The sequence below is a fragment of the Phaenicophaeus curvirostris genome, chromosome 4, assembly GCF_032191515.1.
Source record: "Phaenicophaeus curvirostris isolate KB17595 chromosome 4, BPBGC_Pcur_1.0, whole genome shotgun sequence".
In the NCBI taxonomy this organism is placed as follows: domain Eukaryota; kingdom Metazoa; phylum Chordata; class Aves; order Cuculiformes; family Cuculidae; genus Phaenicophaeus; species Phaenicophaeus curvirostris.
Window position 1 is genome coordinate 7,364,188 of NC_091395.1, and position 15,490 is coordinate 7,379,677.

Here is a 15,490-nt window from a genome sequence, read left to right on the forward strand (position 1 = left end):
TTGTGTGTTTTGGTTTTTTTTTTTTTTTTTCTTCTTCTAAGTACAGTGAGTGCATTAAGTGCTAAATATCAAAAGACCAATTCAGCTCTCATTAGCGTGACTGGGAAGGCAACTGAGAATTGAATCAAACTCGGAAGAGCTGTATGATGCTGTCCTTATCCGGGATGACATGATCCTCAGTAACAAATTATTACTATCCCAGTCTAAATTCTTTAGTGTTGGGGCAAGTAGAACCTGTATGTTGCAAGGACCAAACATGACATATAAATAACAGTGCTCTGTGATGTTTAATCTATTTTGCCTTTTGATATTAACTCATTCTGCTTGCAGTGACATGTGAACCATAGCAAGCTCCCTTGCAGCCTTGGTAGGAGACAAGCACACAGCCACAGCAAGGGAAGGAAGAAATACTTGACTTCTGCTATTTTTTTCTGCAACCAGTGAAAAGTGTGTGTGCATGTTGAAAATAACAACACTGCCCATGTCTGCAGATAGGATTTCCTACATCATATCAATTTCTAGGAAGAGTTTCTGTATTGAGGTTATAGTTCTGAGCCCTATCATGGTGTTTGTCAAAAAGTCCTGGGCAGAGCTGATTCACGTCCCTGGGTCTCATTAAATCATACTTTCCCCTCTGTCTTTTCCAGGAATAGTAGCAATTGTATATATTCACATTTACAGATTTTAAAATATGATTTTCAACTGATGACATGTGGAGCTCAGGAGTTCCAGGAGCAACTCCTGAAAATCTCTATGAAAGGCAATTGTGGAAAAACAACCCTTTTGTCAGGAAGCCTAAATTAAAAGCAGTTTTACTGCTGCCTTGCTTACTCTTGACTACAGTCTGGCATGTGTTATTTCCATCTCTCCTGTCACCTCACAGTTGGCCACCTGTACTCAAGCCTCTGTTTTTATGCAGAATAATAATGAGAAGGTTGGGTTCAATGGCTATTGATTTAAATAGACGTTTTTGTGCCTCTATGACTGCTAAACTGTGTCGTAAGAAAAGCTATTATTAAAATAATATTTTTCTCCTATAACATCAAAGAGACAGGAATGGAGCAGAGGTATTTCCTGCTGCATCTGCCCCTAACTGAAATCCAAAGTGGTGTCACAAATCTGAACGCAGTCGGAGAAAAAGCTCAGTAAAAGAACCAAAGAGGACTAGATTTATTCATTCACTTAATGGATGTTGCACCTTCTTAAAAAGTAATGTCTCAGATGAGGCAGTGGAAAAAGGTGAATCCATTTTCAGATTAAAAGCTAGGAAAGTATTCTGAGAAATCAAGAAACTGAACAAGAAGCTGGTAAGAAAAGGCTGGAAACTCTGTATGTTTATAGAATACTACTAATAAAAGCCCTCTTTGCCATCAGTAGGAAATTCACAATTTTATTATAAGACCTAGAATTTCCCATTACTGGGCTGGTCTAGGGCCTGAAATAACACTTCAGAGGGGGAAACAGATTCCAAAATGTGCCTGTGATAAACCAGTATGAAGCCTGATAATCTTGGGCTGCTTTGAGGATATTCACAATTCTCAAGCAATTTGGTCATCATAGCACCTCCAATAAAGTCCTGCCAGAACATGGAAATATCACCTCTGAGGGGTTTTATAGGCCAATAAAACAAGCTGGCTTGAATTGGCATCAAGACATAGAATATAAGCTTTAACAACAACAAAGAAAGAATTCTCAAATGTTGCTTTATGTGAGTAATGACAAGACTGCAAAAACCTCACACTAGACTACTGATGAGGAAAACATTTGTTTTCTTCAAGCACAGAAATGAGAAAGAATTATAACGTAAACCAATGCTGTACAAGTCAAACCGTAGCTCTGATGTTGGCTGCTGTAAAATGATACAGCTTTACAAATTACACAAAACCCTAGTGAGTGACATAAATGGAAATCTACCCTGTCCTGCCTGAAATCAACCCTTCCCCAAAACTGACAAATAAAAATGAAGTTAATACCCTTAAATAAAAGGAGCTTAGACAATTGACCTGAAACGTGGACACCTGCAAATGCAACTTATATCTTAACCCCTGTATCAAGTGCTAGTTTAGAGGCCTATATCATATTTCAAGATAATAAAATTAGGTTCATTGACTTTCTACTGAACGTTAAGACTAGGAGGCAGCACGGCTTGAAGAAATGACTGATATATCTAAGTATGCGCTTTACATTTTGACTGAACTATAATTCTGCCAGGAAAGCAAATATTTTTGTTAACTGTATTCAGCGGTCTGAAAGATCTTCTCCATTCCTGGCAGCTGCTGTAGACACACTTTATAATCTCTTTTCCTGGCATACAATGGCTGGGTACAATAACGTCAGCAAAGCAGTTACTCTGAATTCTGTTCTTTTTAAAACAATAGGGAAAGAACAACATTAGAATAACTCTTGGCTGAAATGCTGATTTTAAACAAATCCTCGAGTATATTAATGAAATACTAAGAGACAGTCAAATTTTAATACTAACCTTTGACACAGGCTGGAGACAGATAAACTGGTTACTCTATTGTCTGTCACACAGCCATAGAAGGCTCCTGGGGAATGCAAGCACAGAAGTAAAGCAATGAATGACAAGCTGGTTTGTAACATATTTAAGAACAGGATTTATCTCAGAAACAAACAAATCTAATAAAAATTGAGTTTGATATTGGTTTTGTGAGTAGTGATACTAGTGGGATGTTCCTGCCCATGGCAGAGGGGTTGGAACTAGATGATCTTTAAGGTCCCTTCCAACCCAAATATTCTATGATCTATGATTCTATTTCATTTAATCCTATATAAATCCTGATAAAATATCCCTGCTCAGAAAGCAGTCTGTGTTCAATACAGTTACACAAGTTGACTGCTGGACCTAAAAATGTAAGTTAATTGGTTGCCCTCATTCTGTTAAGGTGTTTTAGTGGCTCTGCCAGGAGCCATGTCATCTTGGTCAAATGCCATTCCAGATTTTTATCAATGGTCTAGAAGGAAATAAAATCAATTCTGATAAAAACATCTGCCCACAGCAAAATTTCTGGTGTAGCAAAATGATAAGCCAGTTATTCAAAGCAATTTGGAATGATTTTTCACTGAGATACAGCACACACCATAGGAGTGGTAATGTCCCCAGACAAGCTGCATTATTGGTTATCTTTACTCCTGGGAAGCTAAATGTGCACCAAAATGCTTTTTAACGTAGCATAAAGTTGTGTATATAGTATCAAGGAGTGTAGTTTACGTGAACAGGGTAGCTCTTGATATATTGCTAAGATATACTAAGATTTGAAAAATCTATCTGCCTAATTTCCTGCCTACAAAGTTCCCCAGCTCGGTGCTGAAGAGAAGTAAATGGATTTCATTGCTTTCTGTAAAAGCACAGGAATATCTTCCTGGAGCCACTTCATGACACTTCCATTATACATCATCCTAGTAAAACCAGAAACTACTTCCTGGGAAGATCTAGGTGGTTTTCTGGAAAGCTTCCAGCTCCACCATGTGCCCTTTCCAGAATGACATTAGGCAGGTGAGAAGACCATGTCCACCCTAAAAGGACTCTGATGTCTCCTGCTGTAAATGATTTTATGGTCACCTGTAGACCCCAGCCTCATTTGTATTGGAACGGACCTTTAAGATCATTGAGTTCAACTGTAATGATGTAAGTATGGGCAGGATTCCAGCTGCCTGCAAGGAAAAGTGAAAATGCCCAATGCCAAGTCCTGCATTACTTGGGAGTGAATCAAACAGGTCTTTTGTGGTCTTGCCTTCAGCTCATCACATACAAAACTAAGACACCTACCTGCCAGATCCACTAAATTTGTAATCAGTTTCTATTTCAGCCATAGAACAAAGTTCTCTCGCTTGTCTCATTATAAGCCTGAGACTTCTGAGGACCGTGTGAGATAATAGGTATGCATCCAATTTTTGTTTAGCTTACACAGCAAGATAACATGCTTAAAAACTTCCTTTCCTTCCTATAATGTTTTAAATTGCATTCATCAGCCCTCCACTTGCTTCTGTACATTCTATGCCTTTCAGCACAACATTTCAGCAGCATCACTGGCCACCTCAGGCAAAACAGTATTGGAAACACATTAAACTTGACAGCCAGATGTGTTGATCTGTTGACACTGGACACTGAAGTCACTATTAAGACTTTGCAGTGGAGTGCAAGCTGGACAGTGTCGGGATTAGAGTGCTTTTTTTTTCTATCTGGAGGTGAAAGGCTGATGAAGTGTTGAGCGGTGTTATCAACAGAGCTGTAGGCAAGACAAAAAGTGAAAATGGCCTTTTATTCACTTTGTTTCCATTCTTACAAGTTATGAGTGGTGGAACGCTTCTAGCACAGCCTTAACTGTATCTAAATTTATTTGTGTTAATCTAAAAGGGTTCAAAACTCTACTTGTGCTTAGGCTAGTGTACCACCAGAGCAATTCCAACACCGTGAGCAGGGATACTCTGGACTTACGCTACTGCAATGTGAAATAGAAGTTGGCTTAGGATGTCTCTGTTATGGTTTACTCATAGGCTCTAAGAACTGCAAAGAGGAACAGATCTACATGTAAAGTTTATTGCTATTAAGTAAAAAAACTTTCTTAAAATGCCCAGAATTTTAGATTTTTGAAGCAACTCGGGTAGTACTTCCACTGGGTCATGGTTTTCACGAGCTTTAGTTCTTTAGCAGCTTTCTTAAGCCAAAAAAGTCATAGGTTTATTTTAGTTTCAGCCTGAAAATCAGAGGCAAACTCTGCTGGGAGCGATGAATGATTTCTCTCCTGCTTTCTGCCCCAGCAAGTTCCTCAAATCTACTTTTTTCTGAAGGCAGGGTGGGGAGTCCTCACCTCAGCCAGCACTCTTCTTACCTGAGCCACTCAGCAAGACCTGGATGCGGGGGAGCTGTGAGCCTGTGGCTTGGCAAACAAGTGTTCCTTATTGTCTTTTTTTCCTTACGTCTTAGCCTGTCTTTTTACCACTGATACGTAAAAATAATGCAGTGTTTGTGACAGTCACATATGTATTTTCATACAAAGTGCTCATCTTTCAGGAAGCAAAATTAGGGGCAGTGACCGAGGAAAGAATGGATGCTGAGGAATTTATCACAATGTTCCATTAACTTATTTGAAACATATTGTGCTGACAGTAGCAGTGACAGCACAGGGAGGCTTGTGTTGGTTTGTATCTACCATACCTGTTTCAATTTCAATGGATTTTTTTTCTCAGCCATTAAAATAACTTTTTTAAAAATAAAAAGAATAAAGTAAAATTGTTCTTAAAACATCTCCAGACTTTGGATATGTCTATGAGACACTGGAACAGGTTACCAAGGGAGGTTGTGGATGCCCCATCCCTGGAGGTTTTTAAAGCCAGGTTGGATGGGGCTTTGGGTAAACTGATCTAGTGGGATGTCGCTGCCCATGGCAGGGAGGTTGGAACTAGATGATCTTTAAGGTCCCTTCCAACCCAAACTATTCTATGATTGAAATAGAAGCTCACATTAAGAATACAATACAGCTACAATAAGAATGTTATAATTTTGTTTTGCCTGAAATTGTTCTGGTTACCGAAAACTGGCTGTAAAGTTTTATATAATCTTCTGTAAACATTATCATTAGAAAAGCACCTTATGAGTCCTGTGCAATGGAATTTTGATATATTGAAACATCAGAAATGTAAAAGTTGGGCTTTCTCTTTTGTGGGTAGCTTGTATCTAGAAATACATCTAGGCTAACTTTACATCTATGGATACAAAAGTCTTGATTGAATTCTGTTTCTGAAACAATTTGCTGGTATTTACAGGCTTCATATTAAATCAGCAATATAATTCCAAATATTAAATTACATGGCCTGTAAACTGACAAATAGATACCATTTGATTCATTATCATAAGTGAGCTGCAAAATTTTGCAATGCGTTGTTTTGTGTTGATGCAACACAAAGGGCACAACTCAAAATTCTGGTATCCAATAATGACAGGCATTATTTGTGAGTATCTAGAAGAGAAAAACCTGGTGTTCTAAACCCTATTGTTTAGATATTGTCTCGTTTTCTAGATATTCTCTTTTCCAGAATTTTATGCAATTTCCTTAACTCAGATGTACATAATTTAAAAGGCTGATGTTGACCTCTCGTATACTCGAATTTGCATACTTTTGCAGTAGTATCTTCAATTTTGACATTTGAGAGAAAAACTCAGAGGAAAGTGTAAACTGTGGGCACAGAAAAGCTTGAGCAATGTTACAGCAAGATTGTTTCTGTTCCACACATAAAAATACTTGGTTAATGATTCATTCTGACCTATTCATTAGTGAATGGACTCAAGTCCTCCCAGGGGGTGTGAGAATGCCCACTGTGTTTCTCAGTGCTGTGTTTTTGACTTAGAGGTAAAATTTAGTCCGCAGATGTGAAAAATCCCATGTAGTGAGAAAAAACACTATTGATTAAGACATGGTGAATGCCTAAAGAGTTATTCTAGGCAAGTCAACAACTCGTGTTGTTAATCCTCCCCCTCCACCCCATATAATGTGTTTTTTTTTCTTGCAAATACAATATTTACCTTTGTTTTCTGCTGATTCTAAACACCTCATCTAAACTGGGAGCATTTTTATAATACAAATAAAGAAGCCACCCAGACATGCAGGGCTGCCTTTTGAGGAGACCCAGTGAATTGCTCGCTGCAGGCAAGGGTCGATGCACGCCTGTAGATGGAGTTAAATATCAAAGAACCGGTGCAGACCTTAACAGTGTTATGTGATCCAGACAGTCAGACAGGACTGATGATCCCGTCTTCACTGTCACATCAGTTTACTGTCAAGCTCCTTGCAAGAGGAAAGGAGATGTTTCCACTAATAGTTTCTAGATAAAGTTGCTATCTCCTGCTGAACCAGCTAGTGCAGCTGGAAAACGCAGAGCGCTTTCAGGCACAAAAGTCCTTCTCCAGAATGGCAGCAGGTACTGAAAAGTGCAAAACTAAATATGGGCCGAGGGCAGCTGCATCCAAGAGGAAAGCTCCACCACGACAACAGTGCTGGCACGGGGTGGGCACGCAGAGGGGATGAGTGCTGAGCACCAGGTTTTCCAGCCACACCAGCCCTCCCAGCTGGATGCAGTGCCCGCAGGGTCAAGTCTGGCAATAGGCATGAAGCTCCATCACCCAACAGAAATGGGCATTTGCAGGAGTAAATGGACTGAAATATATCTTTGCATTAGATGACAATACCAGCCAGGGCCAGGAACCACCGCTGTTTCCTTACTACCCATTTCCAGTCAAGACTCCTACTAATGTTTGTTTGATCTCTCTTTTTTCATCATATCCAGAGGAATAAGGAGAAATAAACTGCCTTTGATGCCTTATCCTCAGAGTTCTTCCAACTCCACATTACTCACACGCTCTCCTCAATCCCTTTCACCTAACTTCTCTTTTCTTACTTTTCTAAGTTGGAAAATCCACTGTAAGGTTCAGTCCTCACAGGGATGGGCCACTAACCTCTGTATTTGCTGATTTGTCATATGGCTATGCTGGATTCACCTTGTTCGGCTTAAATGCTGCCTACAGGTTGTTTGGCCACCGTGTTTACATCCGTGCTTGCACATAAAGGTTGAAAATTTCAAAATTAGACTTTTGCTTCTATCGGCACTGCTGGATTTGAGGCTGTCCCTGCCCTCACACTCGGCAGTGACCACACGCAGACTGGATTAGAGCTTTCTGGGTCATTTAAAGGTCGCTTTTGGGGATGAGAGCATGTTTGAGCTTTGGGTATGGCAAGGGTCTCGCCTAGACCAAGCCCACAGCTTCCATGTGAGGCTCCTGCATCCAGGTGATGCTTTCCCTCTCCCCTGCATCCAGCACAACCCACAGCAGCCCCCAGTACAGCCCCCTGCACCTAGCGCAGCACCCAGCACTCTCCAGCCCCTAGTGCAATCCCTAGCACCCAATGCAGCCCCCAGCTCCCAGCAGCCCCCCAGCCCCCAGTGCAGCCTCCAGCACCAAGCGCAGCCCCCAACACAGCCCCCTGCACTCCGTGCAGCCCCCAGCCCCCAGTGCAGCATCCAGCAATCCCCAGCACCCAATGCAGCCCCCAGCAGCCCCCCAGCACACAGCACAGTCCCCAGCATCCAGTGCAGCTAACAGCCTCCAGCACATCCCCTAGTACCCAGCACAGCCCGCAGCAGCCCCCCAGAGCCCCCAGCATAGCCCCTAGCCCCTCGTGCAGCCCCAAACAGCCCCCCAGCACCCAGTGCAGCCCCCAGCCCCCAACACAGCCCCCAGCACAGCCCGCAGCAGCCCTCCCAGACCCCAGCGCAGACCCTAGCCCTCAGTGCAACCCCCAACAGCCCCCCAGCACCCAGTGCAGCCCCCAGCACCCAACACAGCCCCCAGCACAGCCCGCAGCAGCCCCCCAGAGCCCCCAGCACAGCCCCTAGCCTCTTGTGCAGCCCCAAATAGCTCCCCAGCACCCAGTGCAGCCCCCAGCACAGCCCGCAGCAGCCCCCCCAGAGCCCCCAGCATAGCCCCTAGCCCCTCGTGCAGCCCCAAACAGCCCCCCAGCACCCAGAACAGCCTCCAGCACCAAGCACAGCCCCCAGCACAGCCCCCCAGAGCCCCCAGCACAGCCCCTAGCCCTCAGTGCAACCCCAAACAGCCCCCTGCACCCAGTGCAGCCCCCAGCCCCCAGCGCAGCATCCAGCAATCCCCAGCCCCCCAGCTCAGCCCCCCAGCCCCGCATCCCCCGGCCGAGCCCCGTCCCCGCGGTGCGGGCGCTGGGCAGCAGGGGGCGCTCCCGGCCCGCGCTTGCAGCCGGTGTCGGTGCCGGGACGCCCATCCCGCTCCGCTTGGAAGTTCGAGCCGCTCGCCCGGCGGCGGAGCAGCGTCCCGGGGATAGCGCCTTCCCGGCTTTAACCCCTTACGCTCCCGCAAGACGCGATAACAACCCTCGCAAGCCCCTCCGGGAGCCGCTTTAAACAAACAAAACCCCGCGACGGGGCCGGCCCCCAGCGCCCCGGCCCCCGCCGTGGCCCCGGGGCCGCGGTCGGTGCGGGGAGCGGAGCGGGACCCCCGGCGCTGCGGGGCCCCCGCGGGGCGGGGCGGGGCGGCGGGCGGGGCGGCGGCGGCGGGGCGGCCAATGGGAGCCGGGGGGGGAGCCGGCGCGGGGCGTCAAGAAGCGAAGGGAGCAATGAGCGCCGGGCAAAGCCGGGGCCGGGCGGCGGCGCGGGAGGAGCAGCAGCAGCAGCAGGAGGGTCCGTGGGGTTTGGAGTTTGGCGAGCGCGCCCCGGTGAGCTGCCGGCAGCCGGGGATGGTGGAGGGGGGGAAGAGGAGGAGGAGGAGCGGCGGAGAGCGGGGCTGCCGGCGGTAGGAGGCGGCGATGCGGAGCGCGGTCCCCGCGAGCGGCGAGGAGAGAGGGAAGGGGAGCGGGGAGAAGGGGCTCCCGCATCCCGGCATGGGCTGCCCCGGGGCTCCGCTGCTGCTGCTGCTGCTGCTGCTGTCGCTGCTGCCGCCGCTGGGCGCCGCCGCCGAGCCCCGGCAGGTCTTCCAGGTGCTGGAGGAGCAGCCGGCCGGCACCTGGGTGGGCACGGTGGCCACCCGGCCCGGCTTCACCTACCGGCTGAGCGAGCATCACGCCCTCTTCTCCATCAACGCCACGTCGGGCGCCCTGCACACCCGCGCCGCCATCGACCGCGAGAGCCTGGCCAGCGACGTGGTGGACCTGGTGGTGCTCTCCAGCCAGCCCACCTACCCCAGCGAGGTGCGGGTCCTGGTGCTCGACCTCAACGACAACGCGCCCGTCTTCCCGGACCCCTCCGTCGTGGTCACCTTCAAGGAGGACACGGGCAGCGGCCGCCAGCTCATCTTGGACACGGCCACCGACGCCGACAGCGGCACCAACGGCGTCGATCACGGCTCCTATCGCATCGTGGCCGGCAACGAGGAGGGCCGGTTCCGCCTCAACGTCACCCTCAACCCCAGCGGGGAAGGGGCCTTCTTGCACCTGGTTTCCCGGGGGGGGCTGGACCGGGAGGCCACCCCAGCCTACCAGCTCTTGGTGCAGGTGGAGGACAAGGGCGAGCCCCGTCGGCGAGGGTACCTCCAGGTCAACGTCACCGTCCAGGACATCAATGACAACCCACCCGTCTTCAGCCAGACTCTCTACGAGGCGCGAGTGCCCGAGGACGCCCCCGTTGGGGCCAGCGTGCTCCAGGTGGCCGCCGCCGATGCTGACGAAGGCACCAACGCGGACATCCGCTACCGGCTGGAAGGAGGCGATGGGGGTGGTGGTGGTGGCGAGGGGGCTGGCAGCCTCCCGTTCGAAGTGGACCCCGAGAGCGGGGTGATCCGGATACGGGAACGCTTGGACTACGAGATGCGACAGCAGTACTCCCTGACCGTGCAGGCCACGGACCGAGGGGTGCCGGCGCTGAGCGGCCGCGCCGAGGCCCTCATCCGCCTGCTCGACATCAACGACAACGAGCCCCGCGTGAAGTTTCGCTACTTCCCGGCCACCTCCCGCTTCGCCTCCGTGGATGAGAACGCGGCTCCTGGCACGGTGGTGGCTCTGTTGACGGTGAGCGATGCCGACTCCCCTGCAGCCAATGGGAACATCTCCGTATCCATCCTGGCGGGAAACGAGCAGCGGCACTTTGAGGTGCACAGCAGTAAGGTACCCAACCTCAGCCTCATAAAGGTAGCAGCCGCGTTGGACCGGGAGCGCATCCCAGCCTATAACCTTACGGTGGCGGTGGCCGATAACTATGGGGCCCCGCCACCAGGTTCCCCCACTTCTTCCGTTTCCCCCGATGGGGCTGTGGCAGCTCCCGTGAGCCGCTCGTCAGTAGCTAGCTTGGTGATCTTTGTGAATGACATTAACGACCACCCCCCTGTCTTCGGGCAGTCGGTCTACACGGTGAACATCAGTGAGGAGGTGCCCCAGGGCAGCTACGTGCGGGGCCTGAGTGCCACGGACCGTGACTCGGGCCTCAACGCCAACCTCAAATACAGCATTGTCTCGGGCAACGAGCTTGGCTGGTTTCGCATCAGCGAGCACAGCGGGCTGGTCACCACGGCTGGCCCCGAGGGTGGCACCACTGGGCATGCTGTGGGCACATCTGTCTCCAGTGGGCTGGACCGGGAGACTGCTTCTCAGGTGGTGCTCAACATCAGTGCCCGCGACCAGGGTGTGCAGCCCAAGTTCTCCTACGCGCAGCTGGTGGTGACTATCCTGGATGTCAATGACAACAAACCTCGCTTCACTCAGCCTGAGGGCTACCAGGTGTCTGTGGCTGAGAACTCCCCATCAGGAACTGAGCTGCTGGTCCTGAGTGCCACAGATGGGGACCTAGGGGACAATGGGACTGTCCGCTTCTCCCTGCAGGAGGCAGAGCCACCACCGGCAGCAGTTGGCCCTTCCTCAGTGACACCTCGCCGTATCTTTCGCTTGGATCCTGTGTCGGGCAAGCTCAGCACTATCTCGCAGCTGGATCGGGAGGAGCAGGCTTACTTCTCCCTGCAGGTTCTGGCCACTGATTTGGGCTCTCCTCCCCTTTCCTCGATAGCCCGAGTTAACGTGAGTCTCCTGGATGTGAATGACAATAGCCCTGTGTTTTACCCTGTTCAGTATTTTGCCCATATCCAAGAGAACGAGCCAGCTGGAACTTATGTGACCACAGTGTCTGCCAGGGACCCTGATCTGGGACCCAATGGGACCGTCAAGTACAGCATCTCAGCTGGAGACACCTCCAGGTTTCGGGTCCATGGCCAGACAGGGGTCATTACAACAAAAATAGCCCTTGATAGGGAGGAGAAAACTGCTTACCAGTTGCAGATTGTTGCCACTGATGGTGGCCACCTTCAGTCGCAGAACCAAGCCATTGTCACCATCACTGTCCTGGACACGCAGGACAATCCACCTGTTTTCAGCCAGAGCATGTACAGTTTTGTTGTCTTTGAAAATGTTGCCCTAGGCTACCACGTAGGTACTGTTTTTGCCTCCACAATGGACCTCAACACCAACATCAGTTACCTTATTACGACAGGTGACCAAAGGGGCATGTTTTCTATCAATAGAGTGACGGGGCAGATCACCACAGCCAGTATTATTGATAGGGAGGAGCAAGCGTTTTACCAGCTGAAGGTGGTTGCTAGTGGTGGGGCAATAACTGGAGATGCTATGGTCAATATAACTGTCAAAGATTTAAATGACAATTCCCCACACTTTATTCACACGGTGGAAAGTGTAAATGTGGTTGAAAACTGGAAAGCTGGGCATACCATATTCCAGGCCAAAGCTGTTGATCCCGATGAAGGCGTTAATGGTGTGGTCCTTTACAGCCTTAAGCAAAACCCAAAGGGCTTGTTTTCAATTGATGAGCAAACGGGTGCCATAAACTTAATAGGGCCACTTGACATAAATGCTGGGTCTTATCAGGTTGAAATCCTGGCCTCGGATATGGGGGTGCCGCAGCTGTCTTCTAACTTTATCCTGACTGTCTCTGTCCATGATGTAAATGATAACCCACCTGTGTTTGACCAGCTTTCCTATGAAATCACTATTCTGGAATCAGAGCCTGTGAATTCCAGGTTCTTTAAGGTACAGGCTTCCGACAAAGACTCGGGAGTGAACGGTGAAATAGCTTATAGTATAATTGAAGGAAATACTGGGGATGCCTTTGGCATATTCCCAGATGGTCAGCTGTATATAAAAAGTGAACTGGACCGTGAACTTCAGGAAAGGTATATTTTACTGGTGGTTGCCTCTGATAGAGCGGTAGAGCCGCTCAGTGCTACTGTGAACGTTACTGTAATTCTGGAGGATGTAAATGATAATAGGCCCCTGTTCAACAGTACCAACTATGTATTTTACTTTGAAGAGGAGCAGAGGGGTGGATCTTATGTAGGTAAAATAAATGCCGTAGATAAAGACTTTGGGCCAAATGGTGAAGTCAGGTATTCTTTTGAGCACATGCAGCCAGATTTTGAGCTGAACACAGTAACTGGGGAAATAAGAAGCACTCATCAGTTTGACAGAGAAGCCCTTATGAGACAAAGGGGAGCTGCAGTATTTAGTCTCACGGTCATAGCAACAGATCAGGGGTTGCCAAAGCCTCTAAAGGATCAGGCAACTGTACAAATCTACATGAAAGACATCAATGATAATGCCCCCAAATTTCTGAAAGATCTATACCAAGCTACTATATCAGAATTGGCAGCAAATCTGACACAGGTTCTAAGAGTTTCTGCTTCAGATGTTGATGAAGGTGTTAATGGATTGATTCACTACTCTGTAATCAAGGGGAATGAAGAAAAACAGTTTGCAATTGATAGCAGCACAGGCCAAGTGACCTTAATAGGCAAATTAGATCATGAAGCTACTGCGTCCTATTCACTTGTCATCCAAGCAGTAGACTCCGGGGCAGTTTCCCTAAGTTCGACTTGCATGTTGAGCATTGATGTGTTGGATGAAAATGACAACAGTCCTTCCTTCCCTAAATCAACGCTGTTAGTAGATGTCTTGGAAAATATGAGAGTTGGTGAACTTGTGTCGTCTGTCACGGCCACTGATTCTGATTCAGGTGACAATGCTGACCTCCACTATAGCATTACAGGGACAAACAATCATGGGACCTTTAGCATCAGTCCCAACACTGGCAGTATTTTTCTTGCAAAGAAACTGGACTTTGAGACACAATCTCTGTATAAGCTTAATATAACGGCAAAGGACCAAGGAAGGCCACCACGGTCATCTACGATGTCAGTGGTAATACATGTTAGGGACTTTAATGACAACCCACCTAATTTTCCCCCGGGAGACATTTTTAAATCTATTGTTGAGAACGTTCCTGTTGGTAGCTCTGTCATTTCTGTGACGGCTCATGATCCAGATGCGGATATTAACGGGCAGTTAACATATGCAATCATTCAACAGATGCCAAGGGGTAATCATTTCCGTATAGATGAGGTGAGAGGGACAATATTTACTAATGCTGAAATAGATCGCGAGTTTGCTAATCTCTTTGAGTTAACAGTCAAAGCCACCGATCAGGCTGTTCCTGTGGAGTCCAGGCGATTTGCTTTGAAAAATGTGACTATTTTGGTAACGGATCAAAATGACAATGTTCCTGTGTTCATCTCGCAAAATGCTCTCGCAGCCGACCCTTCAGTTGTGATCGGTTCAATCCTAACGACAATTATTGCTGCAGATCCTGACGAGGGCGCTAATGGAGAAGTGGAATATGAAATAATCAATGGAGATACTGAAACTTTCATTGTGGATCGCTATAGTGGAGATTTAAGGGTAGCGTCAGCTTTGGTGCCTTCTCAGCTCATATACAATCTCATAGTTTCTGCCACGGATCTTGGCCCTGAAAGGAGAAAATCCACCACTGAGATGACTATAATTCTGCAAGGGGTTGATGGCCCTGTCTTCACTCAGCCAAAATACATAACCATCTTAAAAGAAGGTGAGCCTATTGGGACAAATGTGATATCCATTGAAGCGTCGAGTCCGCGGGGCTCAGAAGCTCAGGTGGAATATTACATTGTGTCTGTCCGATGCGAAGATAAGAGTCTCGGTCGCCTCTTCACCATCGGGCGCCACACTGGTGTCATCCAGACTGCTGCCATTTTGGACAGGGAGCAAGGAGCACGCCTCTACTTGGTGGATGTTTACGCCATTGAAAAATCATCTGTTTTGCCTCGCACGCAACGAGCAGAGGTAAGGGTTTCATTCAATAACTATTTACCTATTTGCTTTCTAAATGAGCCGGTTTGTGTATTTGTTGTTAGCTGTTTTACAGACAGTAGCGCGAAGCAGAAGACCTGAAAGCTAAATCTGCTGATGCATTAGTTAAAGATAACCCTTCAATTAATGTACCTCAAACTGTTCTCCTCTAAGCTGCCTCTAGAAATTTGGGAGAGGCTTAGGCATGCTGCTTAAATTTGTCTACTGCAGGCAAAATGTTGATCAAATAAATTTTAGGTACTGAATACTTTAGATGCTAAGAGCTTTAATCACGGGCATTTTTGGAGTGTTGCATACGTTCTCATTTTAGCAGTGGTTAATTATTTTAAGTCTTTGCATTACTATGTGAATTACAACTGAACTTCTACAGTCATCATGTCAGCATATGCCTGAGAACTGGCCAGTAAGAGATTGCTTTCTGAACAGCTTATCTGGTGTCTCAAGTCTTGGATGTGCTTTGGCATTCCTGCGTGGTTAGGTCCTTCAGATCTGTCTCCTCATGCATCTCCAACTTTACCCTCACTAATGAGTATGAAAATGGTCTTGTTTTGGTTTTTGGATGTCGCAGGTGGTAGAAGTGTAACGTTTTATCTGGTAACTTTCCTTATCGCGAAGCCATTTGGCTTGACTGAAGGGTCTTTAAATGTTCTCTGTGTAACTAGCTTGGGGAACAAATTGTGGTAAACAGGTTTGAAACATCATCATTCGTGAAGTACAGACGTTTTATTTGCGTTGTCTGATAACTGAGCCACAGAGCTAATAACTTACGC

The 15,490-nt window shown here is 47.8% G+C and overlaps 1 protein-coding gene across 1 annotated transcript in view; it reads left to right on the forward strand.

Moving 5' to 3' along the window:
* The first annotated feature begins 9,350 nt into the window (after positions 1 to 9,350).
* Positions 9,351 to 15,490, forward strand: part of FAT4 (FAT atypical cadherin 4) — a 141,251-nt gene continuing 135,111 nt past the window's right edge. Inside the window, exon 1 of the mRNA XM_069854967.1 lies at positions 9,351 to 14,693. Coding sequence (XP_069711068.1) covers positions 9,351 to 14,693 — 5,343 coding nt within the window. The remainder of the gene's footprint in view (positions 14,694 to 15,490) is intronic.